The 16,624-nt window shown below is 42.6% G+C and overlaps 1 protein-coding gene across 2 annotated transcripts in view; it reads left to right on the top strand.

The window, feature by feature from the left end:
- grhl3 (grainyhead like transcription factor 3) overlaps window positions 1–16,624 on the top strand; it is a 79,696-nt gene that overhangs the window by 33,474 nt on the left and 29,598 nt on the right. For both annotated transcript variants that reach the window (XM_033045190.1, XM_033045192.1), the window contains exons 6-8: window positions 294–450; window positions 5,738–5,849; window positions 7,406–7,500. In XM_033045190.1, the coding sequence (XP_032901081.1) occupies window positions 294–450; window positions 5,738–5,849; window positions 7,406–7,500 (364 nt within the window). The remainder of the gene's footprint in view (window positions 1–293; window positions 451–5,737; window positions 5,850–7,405; window positions 7,501–16,624) is intronic.

Below are 16,624 nucleotides of genomic sequence, written 5' to 3'. Positions count from 1 at the left end.
AGCAAAATATAAATGATGACATCCCAGGTTGATTTTTTTGATGCTGAGTTTCCACAGGGAGGTTTGCCTGGTACCTCTATGATCTGAACTTTACCGAGATTGTAAAAAATAGCAGCATTGAAAGAGACAATTTGTCTTATCGTCTTATGCTGGCACATGTGATCAAATAATGTGACATCGACTACCAGCAGACAAGTTGTCCTACAGGGAGGATATGTGCGGGAAATGAACTCTTAATTGTTTAAGAACAGTGACATGAATGATTACAGATTTGATTGTTGCCATCTTTTAAGGGTCGACTTGGAGTACATTCTGGAGGCACCTAAATCCGTCAACCAGAAACCAGGGGAGGAATCACTGGGTTACCTCAACAAAGGACAGTTTTATCCAGTCACACTGAGAGCTGCGGGGAGTGACAAATGTTTACAATCATCCTCAACCAAAGTTCGAGTAAGAAATCTTACATTCTTCATGTTGGTTTCATTAACCTGTTTACACTAAAACTGTGCAGTTGTAATGTTTTCATCTCTACACATCAGAAAGTGTATGTACAGGAAAGATGTGGATAAATGCAACGCTGCTATCATTGAACATATTCCTGCAAAGCAGTTTATCATGCTGGCAGTTGTCTTGGATACTGCTGCATGCAGGTATTATTATGGTTTCAGTGCCTCAGGCTGCCCTACACGTATGCCACAAACAGATCATTTTATCATCTGGGATCTGGCTTGGACTTTAATTGGAACATTGGTTATATTTTTCTTTCAGAGATCAAATATATTCTAAGGTGTAAGTCCAAAACAAACCAGAAAATGTTGTCAAGAAAACAGCAGATGAATTGGAATTATGTGCAAAGAACAAATGACCCTTTAGATCTGTCACATTCCTGAGGAACGTTCCCAAGATGATAGAATGTAGAAACAAGGAACTGCAGATGCTGGTTAATGCAGAAAAGGACAACAATTGCTGGGGTAAATCGGCAGGTCGGGCAGCATCTCTGGTGAACATGGATGTGACTTTTTGAGTCAAGACCCTTCTTCAGCCTGCGGGGGAGGGGGGAGGGGGGAGGGGGGGGGGGGGGGGGGGGGGGGGGGGGGGGGGTCCAGCATTTATAATTTCTCTTTTTCTTTATGTTTGTTTCATAAGATTTTATTGCAAGTTATTTTGTCATTTCCTTGAACTCTTTGTATCAAAAAGTCAGGTTCTGTGTTAGAATCTAAGAACCAGAGACTACAGGTCAGCTTCAACTCAGTATTTCTCTTTGAGGGAAAGGTCCTGATCTAAAATGTCATTGGTCCAATTCCCTCCAAGACAAGAGACAAGAGACATTTATTGTCACATGCACCAATTGGTACAGTGAAATTTGTCGTCACCATACAGCCATACGAATAAAAAAGAACACAGAACACGATAGTCTTTAACATAAACATCCCCACACAGCGGAATCAAAGTTTCCCACTGTGAGGGAAGGCACTAAAGTTCAGTCATCCTCCGCTACGGGCGGCCCGATGTTCAGGCCCTTTCGCCGGGATGATGGAGCTCCGACGTCGGAACGGGAGAACATTCTCAATAGGCTTGGACCTCCGAATCAGCCACTTCTTACCGGAGACCGCGGTTCCCGAAGTCTACAGGTCGAGCAGGGCGGAGATTCACGCTGGCGGCCCTCGGCAAAGGGATCCCAGGACTCCGCGATGTTGGTCAACGCTGCCCGCGGCTGGGAGCTCCGCAAACCCCAGCTCCCCAATGTTGAAGCAGCAGGCCCAACACTCCGGAGCTTCAAACGACGATCCAAGTAAGGCATCGCACGCTCCGCGATGTATCCAGCGCTGCACCGCCGTTGAAGCTCTGGCCGGTCTCCGGCATGAAAGGCCACGCCAATCCAGTTGGTAGGCCGCGAGAGGGGGGCGAGGACACGACTCGGAGAATAGTCGCATCCTCGCCAGGAAGTGACTGGGAAACGGTTTCCCCCTACGCCACATAGAAATACTACAAAAATCTTCCAAAACATACTTTTAAACAAACTAAAAACTTTTTAAAGATAGAAAAACAGACAGAGGCAGAGGCTGCCATCATGCGGCGCCCCTGTTGTGTTCCTTCAGCTCTTTGTTTAGTAAAAAGAGAAAGAAAACCATACAGGGTTAGCTCTCTTTGAGGAACTGTCTCTGAAAAAGTTTCCTGACTCAAAACACCACCTATCCATGATCTCCAGCGATGCAGGCTGGCCCAGTGAGTTACTACAATGGTTTGTGTCCATTTTGGAATGTTTTAAAATAATTCAAACTCCAAAGGTAAGGAGTTTTCTAAACGGAGGAAGAAAACCTTATAGGTTCAGTGGTAGTATGATCCTTTTTCTGCAGAGTTAGGCATGCTTCAAGGCCAATTTAAAGCATTATGTGCAATTGGAAGCCCCTCATTTTGAGGTTGAACACCTTAAATCATGGTACAACAATCTAATAGTACGAATCATTGTCGCATACTAACTTTCAAGTGGTTCAGTTCCACACATGTGCCGTACGTCATTGAGAGCACAGACCTAGCCTGCAGAAAGGCTTCACTAGGGAAGTTTAAGGGGGGGGGGGGTTAAGCACGTGTATGTGCATATGTTCAAGGAGATCTTGCGGAATTAGTCATCAGTAGGTAACAACACTTCAGTCCAACTTGCCTGGGGTGCATCAATCTTCCCTCTGATTATTTCCAGCTCCTCCTCACCCTTAAGCTCTCTGAACATAGAAATACTTTCCACAGAAGACATTCTGCCAGCAGTAGAATTTTAGGTTTCCTTCAATGGTAGGAGGTCCATAAAACAAGTTGAAAAAAAATACCTGAATTAATGTAGTGTCGTAATATCCCTTTAAGGTGAAATCCTTTTTTAGCCAAGGAAATGATCTTGGAATTAGGTCAATGTTGCAATGTTGGAAACGTGGCAATCAATTATAGTTTAAGATGTTGACTGATGCATAAATATTTGACAGAAAACTAGGAATAACTCACGCAAGGAAAGACGCTGGGTATCTGACTAAGTTCTGGAGTGCCCAAAAGACACAAAGTGCGGGAGTAACTCAATAGGTCAAAAACACATCAATTCCTGTGTCTGCTGGAAGTGCTCTATAGTTCAGAGAGCATCTGTTGAAAGAAAAACAATTAACTCCACTCTGATGGAAAGTAATTGATTTGAAACATTAACTCTGTTTCTCTCTACACATTTACTGCCTGACCTGCTGAATATTTCCAGTAACATCTTTTGGTTTAACCGCCCTACTCTTGGAATTCATTGTCACACATGTCTGTGGAGGAGAAGGCCAAGGCATTGGGTATTTTTAAGGCAGAGATTGATGGGTTCTTGATTAGGAAGTGCGTCAAAGATTACAGGGAGAAGGTAGGAGAATAGGATTAGAGGGAAAAATAGATTAGCCATTATTGAATGGCGGAGTACACTCCAAGGGCTGAACGACCTAATTCGGCTCCTATATCTTATGGTCTTTGAAACAGTGCAATCCACTTCAGAAACAAATAGTGGCTTGGTTTAACATAGCACAGAAACAGGACCTTCAACCAATGGAGTTCACATTGACCATCAACCATCAATCACATTACATTTTAAACGTATTCTCCCCATTTCCTCATGAACTCCCAACTCCTCACTTCTCCCCAGGTACTACCACTTACCTCGACACCATTAACCTTGCAATGTACATGTCTTTGGGATGTGGGAGGAACTCTGAAGAAACTCACACAGTCGCTAGGAGAACAGGGAAAACGCCACACTGAAAGTATCCAAGGTCAGGATTGAAACCAAGACTTTGAAGCAGAGTTTCTAACAGCTGCACCATTGTCCTCCAGTGCCATTAAGGTTCTATCTGAGAATACTGCGCTCCTGCAGTACTGGACTGGAGGGCCAGCCTAGGTTTTGTTGCACAAGATCCTGAGCTGTGGCCTAAACCTTCTTACTTCTGATACTGTGTACGGCAGGCCAATGGTTAAAAAGATACAAAGTGGCAATAGGTGCACCACACTAAATAGACAAAAAAAAAAAGGGTACCTGAGAATAATTGCTTCTACAGGTGCACAACCTTTTATCCGAAAGCCTTGGGACTAGACACTTGTCGGATTTCGGAATTTTTCGGATTTCCGAATGGAAGATTTTTAGCGTAGATTAGGTAGGTAGCGCGGGCGGCTTGAAAAGTCTGGAGCGGCTGGCTCCTCCCTGGAGACCGGGGAATCATTCCATAAATGTTAGTCAGTTAGATTGGAGGGATTTTATGTGGTGGGGGGGGTGAAGGGGGAAACTTTAATTCTTAGTCCCCTACTTGGTCGGAGAGGCGGGGAGCGGGCAATGCCTTACCGGGTCGCCGTGCAGTAAGCTCCGGAGCGCTGTGGCCGCCGACTCCCAACATCGCGGAGCTGGGGGCTGCGGGCGTCCGGCCGCCGTTGGAGCTCCGACCCCGGCAACTCTACCCCTGGCTGCGTGGCGCTCAAAATCCAGCGCCGCTCGCGGCCGGACGCCCGCAGCCCCAGCGCCGCGATGTTGGGAGTCGGCGGCGTCGCAGCGCTGGGATACCAGCGGGGAGCGGGCAATGCCTTACCAGGTCGCCGTGCGGTAAGCTCCGGAGCGCTGTGGCCGCCGACACACAACATGTCGGCGGCCACAGCGGTGCTGGGGCTGCGGGCGTCCGGCCGCGGGCCGCGCTGGATTTGGAGCGCCGCGCAGCCAGGGGTAGAGTTGCTGGGGTCGGAGCTACAACCGGCGCCGCCCGCGGCCGGACGCCCGCAGCCCCAGCTGGGAGTCAGCGGCCACAGCGCTCCGGAGCTTACTGCACGGCGACCCGGTAAGGCATTGACCGCTCCCCGCCTCTCCGACCAGGTAGGGGACTAAGAATTAAAGTTTCCCCCTTCACATAAAAGCCCTCCAAACTAACTGACTAACATTTAAGCAATGATTTACAGATGTTTAAGTGTCTCCCCGGTCTCCGGGGAGGAGGCAGCCGCTACAGTAGTATAGACCTGGGTTGACCGTGGGTCGTTTCGGGTCAAGTTTGGCGCCAAACGCGAGCTTTGGTGTGCAGACGACATCCTGGAAAAAATGGCCGGTTTTCGGAGTTTTTCGGTTTCCGGAACTCCGGATAAAAGGTTGTGCACCTGTAGTTCAATGGAAAATAGTTGTCAGAGATATACCAGGAAGTAAGCTAATAAATTTGCCTCTTGAAATGGGCTTCCAGGAATAATATTGCTTTTCAGTAACACTCGATTATAATGAGAAAGGAAGCTCTGCCTTGTTGTTGTGGTTTCTAAACCTTTAACAAGACCTATTATGCTAACAAAACACCCAGGGCACACTGATCTAAAACAAATTGGCAGTAGCTTTTAATTTAACAATGCTTATGAATTCATAAAGGTTCTCTGCATAGAGATATGCAGCTAAAACATAAGGATGTTAAGGCTCAAATTAATTTGTATATAATGGATTACTAATAGACACAATACTGACATTCATTTTAATGGAAGCCACATCAATACACTCGCAATGAAGATATTAGTTCTAATAATCACTTAGCATATTATTGATGAACTTAACCTGCAATATATTGTTTGCTGAGGGTTTCATGTGCAAAGACTCTCACAGTAAGACGGATGCCCCAAAGGTGTACATTGGAAGTAGAAGTATAAAGTAAAAAATCCACCTAAAATCAATATCTAAAAACAACTGCTATTTAATAATTTACTGTTTATCTTTGTGCAGAGCATGATAATGGCTGTATTTGACAATGGGAAGCCTGTGGAAGAACAAATTAAGTACTGGAAACACTGGCATTCCCGACAGCATACTGCAAAGCAACGAGTCATTGATTTCGGTAAGAAAATCAATATCATCCTGGCCCAAGCTTACTTGGAGTGGGAGTTTTAGTGTATCTTTCTTTCCCTTGTCAAAAGCTACAGTCACTGCTGAGAGTGTAGGTACAAGGATGCATATTTGGAAGCTCTTCTGCCTAAATGTATACCTGAGTTCATCTCACATTCCACCAACATGTCTGTTGCAATGTAGCGAGGAATTAGCAGTTGGGGAATGAAAAACGCACACGGAATCCTATCAGCACCTTGTCATTCATCTGATTCATTGGTATGAAAAATGATGATCTGTCTGGTTAAAGTGGATTACGAGTCCCATCATTGGAAGGGTGAATGACTACTTATCCCAAGCATAACATAAAGGGGAATGGAATTAATAGTGGCACGAAGAAAAACTTGCAGCGTGTGGTTAGAATCTCACAGATGTGGTGGGAGCAGATTCCATTGTGGCCTTCCAGAGCCTGTAGAATAAAGATCTGGTGAGGAAATATCTGCAAGACGGCAGAAAACAGACCGAGGGTTGGAACTTCGAAGGCACACAAAAATGCAGGGTCGGAACTGGAGAGTTTCTGGTAGAGAGCTAGTATGGACACAATGGGCTGAACAGCCTTCCCCTGTGCTGAGCCCTTTCTATGATCCTATGATTCTTCGCAAAACTGGATCAGGGTTGCAGTGACGTCACAAATGTATAGAACACCCACACCATCCTGGCCAATCACTCATCTCCCCGCTGCCCTCTGGTAGAAGGTACAGGAGCCTGAAATCTGCAACATCCAGGTTCAGAAATAGCTGCTTCCCCACAGCCATCAGGCTATTAAACTCAACTCAACCACAGAGGGTAGTTGAGGCCAGTTCATTGGCTATATTTAAGAGGGAGTTGGATGTAGCCCTTGTGGCTAAAGGGATCAGGGGGTATGGAGAGAAGGCAGGTACGGGATACTGAGTTGGATGATCAGCCATGATCATATTGAATGGCGGTGCAGGCTCGAAGGGCCGAATGGCCTACTCCTGCACCTATTTTCTATGTATCTATGTAACTCATACTAAACTCTGAACATTAATAGCCTATTGCATTTTATCTGTTTATTTATGTATGTGTAGATATATATATATATATTCAATGGTATTTGGACACACCGATCTGTATTTATGCCTACTATGTTCTGTTGTGCTGAAGCAAAGCAAAAATTTCATTGTCCTATCTGGGACACATGACAATAAACTCTCTTGAATCTTGAATAACGTTGCAGGGAAAGAGAACAATGATGTGTGGGAAAGAACTGCAGATGCTGGTTTAAATCGAAGATGGACACAAAATGCTGGAGTAACTCAGCGGGACAGGCAGTATCTCTGGAGAGAAGGAATGGGTGACGTTTCGGGTCGAGAGAAGAGTCTGAAGAAGGGTCTTGACCCAAAACATCATCCATTCCTTCTCTCCAGAGATGCTGCCTGTCTCGCTGAGCTACTGCAGCATTTTGTGTCTGTAGGAGAATGGTGATGTTAGCTGAAGGTGTTTGTGTTGTCCATATTGTGCCTTATTTGTGTCCATTTGATTTAACAGCAGATTACAAGGAAAGCAACAGCACTATCAGCTGTGTCGAAGAGGTGGCGTTCAATGCTCTTTCCTTCATCTGGGATTCCAGCAAGGAAGCAAAGGTAAAACTGGGAATTGTCTGGGATAAAATTGGCAAGCAATGTGTCAGATACACCTTCAGTGAAATGCACAGGTTGATTTGGAAAAGCATGTGACCAAAGAGAAATGATGAAACAAGACGAAATAGCATCTTGCTTTTAGTTTTATATCCACCTAATTCTTTCTGCCTTTCTCTATATATCAGACAGTCAGTCTTTCTACAGATCTGTATAATGTATTAATGTTGTAACGTTTAAGGGGCTTTTAGATGGGCATGTGGATATGCAGGGAATTGAGAGGTATAGATCATGTGCAGGCAGCTAAGCTTGGCATCATGTTTGGTGCAGACATTGTGGGCTGAAGGGCCTGTTCCTGTGCTGCACTTTTCTATGTACTTATTCTATGTTCAAACAGTGTACGGTCTACTCTCGTTATTACGGGCGTCTTCATAACAGATTTTGGTTATAGTGGACGGAGTGTCCCAACAGTAAGCAGACACCACTGCCTCTTTAAGCACACAGGCTGCCAGTTACACTGCGGGAGGTCATTGAAATTGACAAGCAATTGCTTCGATCAATCCTGTGCAATGACAATCTATTAAACAATGTAACAAGCAGCCTTTAGTATTTTTAAACAAAAACAAAAAATCAATTTTAACTGTTAAAAAGAACTTTGTACTGTATTTGTAAACAACTTCTTTTTTCACGGAGTGACCACTAGGTAGTTGGAGCTAATCCCTTACTCGGTTATAGTGGACAATTGGGAATAATGGACACCCTTTCCCCCCCTATGTTCCTTTATAACGAGGGTTATCTGTATTGCAAGTCCAATCACATTTCCTATTCTTTGCTGTCGGAGTTAACATCTTGATATTTTCATAGTCGTACATGATTGCTCAAATTTTCATTCCAAGAACAGCAACAGATCAGAATGTCAGATAGAAAAGCTGAATAAATTCTTCCAAAGAACAGAAATCACATCTTTTATTAAAATATATATTTTTAAACACCCAGTCAATTTTTTTTTTCAAATTGGTCTAAAAGATTCTTATATCTACAATTATCTTTATTTATAAATTGAGCAGAAAATGAAAAAAATAATTTGTGTCAACGCATCCCTAAGGTTATGAAAAATATATATAAATGGCAACCGCCATTGTTTTGTTTTTGTAAATGATAGATTGACAGAAGTGATTATGTGTTCATATTTTTATGAGTTCATAAATGGTCAAACATCCACTCAGTCTTTGAGTTTGTTAATTGCTGATAAGATCAACATTTACTGCCTATTCCTAGTTGATCTAATCGAGTCATTGGATATCTTTCCATCCTAATACAGAAAGCGGTTAAGATGAGATTCTTGTGGTATTTAGCCTAAGCGTGCTGAACTGGAGGCGTTGTAAATAAATATGCACGCAGGAAATGGAGGTTACTAAAGGAAAGTACTGAGAAGCATTGGGCATAGAAGTCTGCACTAGGGAACTGCAGGTGCAATATACTGGGGATGAGATGAGTTCTGGCATCCATGGCTGGTCTTATGCTGCAACGTGGACAGGAAAAATGTCACAGGATTGGGTTACATTTAAATTATCCAGTAGATGTGGTGTCAGTCGTGCATTGTTGTAACTTAGCCAAAAGTGTGTCTACAAGTTTGTGAACCTCTGACCTCGAGAGGTGTTCAAGAGAGCACATGTGGTCCAGAAATTCCTTTTCCTGTGTTTAGTGTAGTAAACAATTCCTTAAAGCCATCTAAAGTAAACCACACTGACTGTGTATTGTCATGTTTGGTGGAGGGTACCTTGGGAAGAGGTTGTGTAAGGGCATCTATCTGCCTCCTGTGGTTGAGGATGTGTAGAAATGCTTCCATTTTTCTCTCCTTACTGAACCTACACATTTCTATCGTAACTCTGTGGAAAGTTTACGGAACCTACTTGTCACAGGGACAGTTCAGTTCAGTTTATTTATTGTCACGTGTACCAGTGGTACAGTGAAAAGCTTTTGTTGCGTGCTAATCAGTCAGCAGAAAGACAATACATGATTAAAATCAATCCATTTACAGTGTATAGATCTTTGATACAATAATTCCAGCAGCACTTCACTCCATCCATGACCTACTGGTTTTAGTATGCCACTTAAAGGTAGCCTTTTATTAGACCATTCTGTTGTTTTTTCTATTGGAAAGCAAAAGCAATTATTTTCCCAGCTATTGATTAAATTAGTGAACTATTATCCAGAGTTCTGGAATATTGATCCAGATGTGTGACTTTGAATTCCACTGAGGCAATTAGAGAATTTCTATTAAGTGATCTCTCCTCCTGTACTCTAAAAGCACTCCTTCATTCTGGGACAGAGCAGTGGACATTCCATATGAACCTAGCCCAACATTATACTCACAAGGTTTTAGTAAGGAGGTTTGGATTAAAAAAGCCAAGAACCATTGCTTGGACTAGAAATTAATGGGCAGTGCCTGTTAGAGTGTGCAATCATAAAACTAATGTTACTATTTAGCAGGGTTTCACAGACGATTATAGCACAAATGGGTCCCGGTGAAGGGTAAACCAGATTATTTTGCTGAGTTATGAAGTGGAGGAGTGGAGCCACTAGTTGGGTTGTGACACATACTAGCTTCCCAAGAATCTTGTCCATTTGCAAATGTTGCTTCGCCTACTTTGAATGCTAAGCAATCTTAAACTCATGTTTGTAACCACATAATATTTTCTCAGGAGGCAAATGCTGAGGACCGCACCTATTCTATTGTTAGAATGAGGAGGTGGTAGGCTGTGGTTTATGATTGCTTGTTACTCCTCCAGCATCTGAGGGGTTCCTTGCCAATTTTTACAGAATTCTCAAAACCACCAAACATTGATCAAAAGAAAAAATATATATCATAAGCTAATCTCTTTATGATAAATGTTTAATTTTAAAAGTGCAATATGTTAGAATGGATTAATTAGCATTACAACATAATGAAGACACTACATCTGTAAAAATTGTGTTTTGCGTTAAGGCTTCTTTTGAACACAGTGTTTGTGGTTACATTCCAGAGTGGATTAAGCAACCTAGGTGTTGCCATCATGTAAGAAATCCCCATAAGATGGACTCAAAAAGTGCTGGAGTAACTCAACGGGTCAGCCAGCATCCCTGGGGAAAAAGGATCAGTAAAGTTTTGGGTCGGCACCCCTCCCCATGGATGCTGCCTGACCCGTAGACTTTGTGTCTATCTTCAGTATACAGTGCCCTCCATAATGTTTGGGAAAAAGACCCATAATTTATTTATTTGCCTCTGTACTCCACAATTTGAGATTTGTAATAGAAAAAATCACATGTGGTTAAAGTGCACATTGTCAGATTTTATTAAAGGCTATTTTTATACATTTTGGTTTCACCGTGTAGAAATTACAGCTGTGTTTATACACAGTTCCCCCCTCACCCCCATTTCAGGGCACCATAATGTTTGGGACACATGGCTTCACAGGTGTTTGTAATTGCTCAGGTGTGTTTAAATGCCTCCTTAATGCAGGTATCAGAGAGCTCTCAGCACCTAGTCTTTCCATTGGAAACTTTTATTGCTGTTTATCAACATGAGGACCAAAACTGTGCCAATGAAAGTCAAAGAAGCCATTATGAGACTGAGAAACAAGAATAAAACTGTTAGAGACATCAGCCAAACTTTAGGCTTACCAACATCAACTGTTTGAACCATCATTAAGAAGAAAGAGAGCACTGGTGAGCTTACTAATTGCAAAGGGACTGGCAGGCCAAGGAAGACCTCCACAGATCTCTATAATAAAGAAAAATCCCCAAACAACCCAAACAGATCAGAAACACTCTTCAGGAGTCAGGTGTGGATTCGTCAATGACCACTGACCACTGAATACTTCATAAACAGAAATACAGAGGCTACACGGCAAGTTGCAAACCACTGGTTAGCCGCAAAAATAGGATGGCCAGGTTATAGTTTGCCAAGAAGTACTTAAAAGAGCAACCACAGTTCTGGAAAAAGGCCTTGTGGACAGATGAGACGAAGATGAACTTATATCAGAGTGATCCAATTCCAAAGCATACCACCTCATCTGTGGCATGTATGGCAGCTGAAGGTACTGGTTCACTTATCTTCATTGATGATACAACTGCTGATGGTAGTAGCATAGTGAATTATGAAATGTATAGGCACATCCTATCTGCTCAAGTTCAAACAAATGCCTCAAAACTCATTAGCCGGCGGTTCATTCTACAGCAAGACAATGATCCCAAACATACAGCTAAAGCAACAAAGGAGTTTTTCTAAGCTAAAAAATTGTCAGTTCTTGAGTGTCCAAGTCAATCACCCAATCTGAACCCAATTGAGCATGCCTTTTATAAGCTGCAGATAAAATTGAAGGGGACTAGCCCCCAAAACAAGCATAAGTTAAAGATGGCTGCAATACAGGCCTGGTAGAGCATCACCAGAGAAGACACCCAGCAACTGGTAATGTCCATGAATCGCAGACTTCAAGCAGTCATTACATGCAAAGGACATGCAACAAAATACTAAACGTGACTACTTTCATTTACATGACATTGCTGTGTCCCAAACATTATGGTGCCCTGAAATGGGGGGAATATGTATAAACACTCCTGTAATTTCTACATGGTGAAACCAAAATGTATAAAAATGGCCTTCATTAAAATCTGACAATGTGCACTTTAACCACATGTGATTTGTTTCTATTACAAATCTCAAATTGTGGAGTACAGAGGCAAATAAATAAATGATGGGTCTTTGTCCCAAACATTATGGAGGGCACTGTATACGAGCATCTGCAGTTCCTTTCTACACAAGAAATCGCCAAGTTTATTTTGATAAGAATTCCCTTTCTACACCTTTGTTAATGCTAACCGTACCCAGTGGTGTAGAAGTAGAAACAAAGAAACGCAGATGCTGGTTAATACACAAAAGGACACACAATGCTGGAATAACAATGCAGGTCAGGCAGCGTCTCTGGAGAACATGGATAGCCGGCTCCACAATCCAATCCAACAGCACGTGAAATAAATGGTCTTCGTGACTGACCAAAATAATACATTTCGAGTTTCAAGGCCAAGCAAAAACTGTCACACTCCCTTATTTCATAGCCAGCAAACAAACACAAGGACCAAAGTTCAGACTGGTCATCAGATCATAAACTAATATTATATATGGCTGTACATCAAGGTTCAATAAGGTAATATGGAAAAAAACCTATGTGGTACCCAAATACTTACCAGCTTCTCTGCTTTCGAGCAGCAAATTCAATGGATTATGCAAATTGAAAGGCTGAATTATGTTACGAAATTGCTGATGATGCAAGCATAATTGTGAATTATGGTCGGCTTCTGACAGGGACATTTTTAACTTAATTGAGTCAGCTGAAATTAAAGGCTTTGTACAATTTCCATTGTCCAGACAACAACTTGACATCTACCCAACCATGGAAAAGGGAGTGGCAGGGAAGATGTTCGTGCTTATGATGTTGTTGTTACAATGCCAAATGATTAAAGCACTTCCAATGAAGGATCTATTGAACTGATGACTACCAATAGGGAGTTATTGAAAAGGCTCATATTAGGAACAGTGTAGGACAGTGCAACCAGGAATGTTGAACATCTATAGCCAAGCTGGAAGGAGGTGGAGGCTTTGGATAGGTGCAGATGAGATTTACCAGAATGCTGCCTTGATTAGAGGGTCATAGAGTCATAGAGTGATACAGTGTGGAAACAGGCCCTTCGGCCCAACTCGCCCACACTAGCCAAGAATCTCCCAGCTACACTAGTCCCACTTGCCTGTGCTTGGTCCATATCCCTCCAAACCTGTCCTATCCATGTACCTGTCTAACTATTTATTAAACAATGAGATAGTCCCAGCCTCAACTACCTCCTCTGGCAGCTTGTTCCATACACCCACCACCCTATCTGTGAAACAGTTACCCCTCGTATTCCTATTAAATCTTTTCCCCTTCACTTTGAACCTAGGGAATCTGGTCCTCGATTCCCCTGCTATGGGCAAAAGACTCTGTGCATCTACCCGATCAATTTCTCTCATGATTTTGTATACCTCTATAAGATCTCCCCGCATCCTCCTGCGCCCCATGGAATAGAGACCCAGCCTACTCAACCTCTCCATATAGCTCACATCCTCTAGCCCTGGCAACATTCTCGTAAATCTTTTTTGAACCCTTTCAAGCTTGACAATATCTTTCCTATAACATGGTGCCCAGAACTGAACACAACATTTTAAATGCGGTCTCACCCAATGTCTTATACAACTGCAACATGACCTCCCAACTTCTATACTCTATACTCTGACTGATGAAGGCCAAAATGCCTAAAGCGTTTTTGACCACCTTATCTACCTGCGACTCGAGCTTTAAGGAGACCATGCACCTGTTCTCCTAGATCCCTCTGCTCCACAACACTACCCAGAGGCCTACCATTTACTGTGTAGGTCCTGCCCTTGTTCGACGTTCCAAAATGCAACACCTCACACTTCTCTGTATTAAATCCCATCAACTATTCCAGCGCCCACCTGGCCAATCGATCCAGATCCTGCTCGTTCACAACCATCTTCACTATCTGTAAAACCACTCGCTTTCATCAGCAAACTTGCTAATCTTGCCCTGTATGTTCTCATCCAAATCATTGATGTAGATGACAAACAGTAACGGGCACAGCACCGAATCCTGAGACACACCACTAGTCACGGGCATCCAATCTGAGAAGCAACCTTCCACCATTACCTCCTGCTTCCTTCGATGGAGCCAATTGGCGATCAATTCAGCTATCTCTCCTTGGATCTTATGCGAGCCTAACCTTCCAGAGCAATGCACCATGTGGAACCTTGTCAAACGCCTTGCTGAAGTCCATGTACACAACATCTACAGCTCTGCCCTCATCAACCTTTTTGGTCACGTCTTCAAAAAAATCAATCATATTTGTGAGACATGTCCTCCCACATACAAAACCATGCTGACTATCCCTAATCAGCCCTTGCCCATCCAAAGGCCTGTATATCCTATCCCTCAGGATGCTCTCAAGTAACTTACCAACTACAGATGTTAAGCTCACCGGCCTATAGTTACCAGCATTCTCCCTGCAGCCCTTCTTGAAAAGAGATACAATATTTAAGGACGTACTAGATCCAGCGTTGCCCTCTCATGTGTGGGGGCCTCCTCATACTGCTTAAGAAAACTCTCCTGAACACTTTTGAAGAACTGCACCCCATCTGAACCCTTCCCGCTATGATTTTCCTAGTCTATATTGGGAAAGTTAAAATCCCCTACTACAACAACCTTATTTGACCTGCAGCTGTCTGCAATCTCCCGGCACATTTGTTCTTCTAATTCCTATTGACTATTCAGGGGTCTGTAGTACACCCCCAACAAGGTGATCACCCCTTTCTTGTACACCCATATAGCCTCACTGGACAAACCATCTGTAATGTCACCTCTGAACACAGCCGTGACATCCTCCTTAACCAACAATGCAACTCTTTTTCCTCTTTTTCCCTCACCCCTGTCTCTCCTGAAGCTCCAGTAACAGGAGAAATTAGGCACGGATTATTTGCTCCGGAATGTGGGAGGTTGATGGGAGACCCTATAGAATTCCATAAAACTATGAGAGGCATAGCTAGGGTAGACAGTCAAAACATATTTTCCTAGGGTAGAAATGTCAAAGACTAGAGGGCATAGCTTTAAGGTGAGAGTGGAAAAGTTTAAAGCAGATGTGCGGGGCTAATTTTATACATGGTGAGTGGTGGGTGTATGGAACGTGCTGCCAGAGGTGTTGGCGGCATCTATGATCATGGGTTTTAAGAAGCTTTTAAATAGGCAAATGGAAATGGAAATACAGGGAACGACGGTATATGGATTGCGTGTCGGCAGCGAAGGTTAGTTTAACTTGGCATCATGTGCAGCACGGACATGGTGGGCCGAAGGGCCTGTTCCAGTGCTATATTGTTTTATGTTCTACGTTTTTACAAATATAACTGTAGGCAGTAATTTGGACAGGTTCCAATGCGATTGCAACTAATTTTAAGATCAAGCTTTCCTAGATAATTCAAGGTCCATCTGTAACAAGAAGGCTCTGTGTTACACATATTTATAATGAGAAAAATCAAATGTCATAACTGCAGGAACAAGTCATTGATAGCTCATTCCTTTGAATGTTGGCATCATCTGGAGAGCAGGCAGTTTTCACTGGAGTGCAGCAATTCAAGAATATTCAGGCCATTGCCAATGGAAGCAAATCACATCTACGAATAGGAGAGTTGTGATAATAGTCAGGATTCATCGGATCACAGAAGCATCATTATGATAGTCCATAGCCATTATCCAGGAAGGAATCCAATTTATTTAAATGAACAAATTTAAAATGGTATTATCTCTTAGGAAACTCACACTGTTAGCCAAGACTCCTAACAGCAATGGAACATCTCTGCTGGGATGCCTGTAGCCTGATAATTATTACCTGTCTTCCACCTTCAATTAAAGTTCATTGACCAGTTTTGACATGATGATAGATTGTAAACAAAACATAGCATTGACCTACCCTCTATCCAGAGATACCCTCTGGGGATTAGCTCAAAGTTCACAAAATAGGTTCTGATTTTTCAGTGAGCTACAGATATAATTTATATCACACCTGGAAGTATTCTGCTGGTACAGTAAATGACCCCCAGTCTGAATTAATTGGGATTGATCAGTATTCAGATTGTAGATGATAAACGTAATAGAGAATTGGTGCTTTTGTACAGTTAAATGATTGAAATGTTATTTGTATGTTTAAAGAAGCTTTTTTTTTTACAAATAAGCTACATAAAACTCATTTAAAAAAAAACATTTTCTGTATATATTAATTGGATTTATTGAGATAGTTAAAAAAATAAAGCCAGTCAGTTACAGTGGCCACTAAACTACAAAATTAATATAATCATTCATGGAGTTCACCAGTGTTGGTTACGATTGGCCTGTCGAGCCGATATTTCATTACAGATCTTCCAGTGTAGTTAATTTGTATGTGACCTCTTGGTGCAAGAACAATTAGGTATGGATTATAAATGCTGACATTGCCAGCGATGTCTATATTCGATCAATGAATAAATAATCACAATGAAGAGTCACATGCTTCATAA

This window comes from Amblyraja radiata, chromosome 27 (genome assembly GCF_010909765.2).
Source record: "Amblyraja radiata isolate CabotCenter1 chromosome 27, sAmbRad1.1.pri, whole genome shotgun sequence".
Classification (NCBI taxonomy): domain Eukaryota; kingdom Metazoa; phylum Chordata; class Chondrichthyes; order Rajiformes; family Rajidae; genus Amblyraja; species Amblyraja radiata.
Note: the sequence above shows the minus strand (reverse complement) of the source record. Positions and strands in the feature narration are given on the sequence as shown.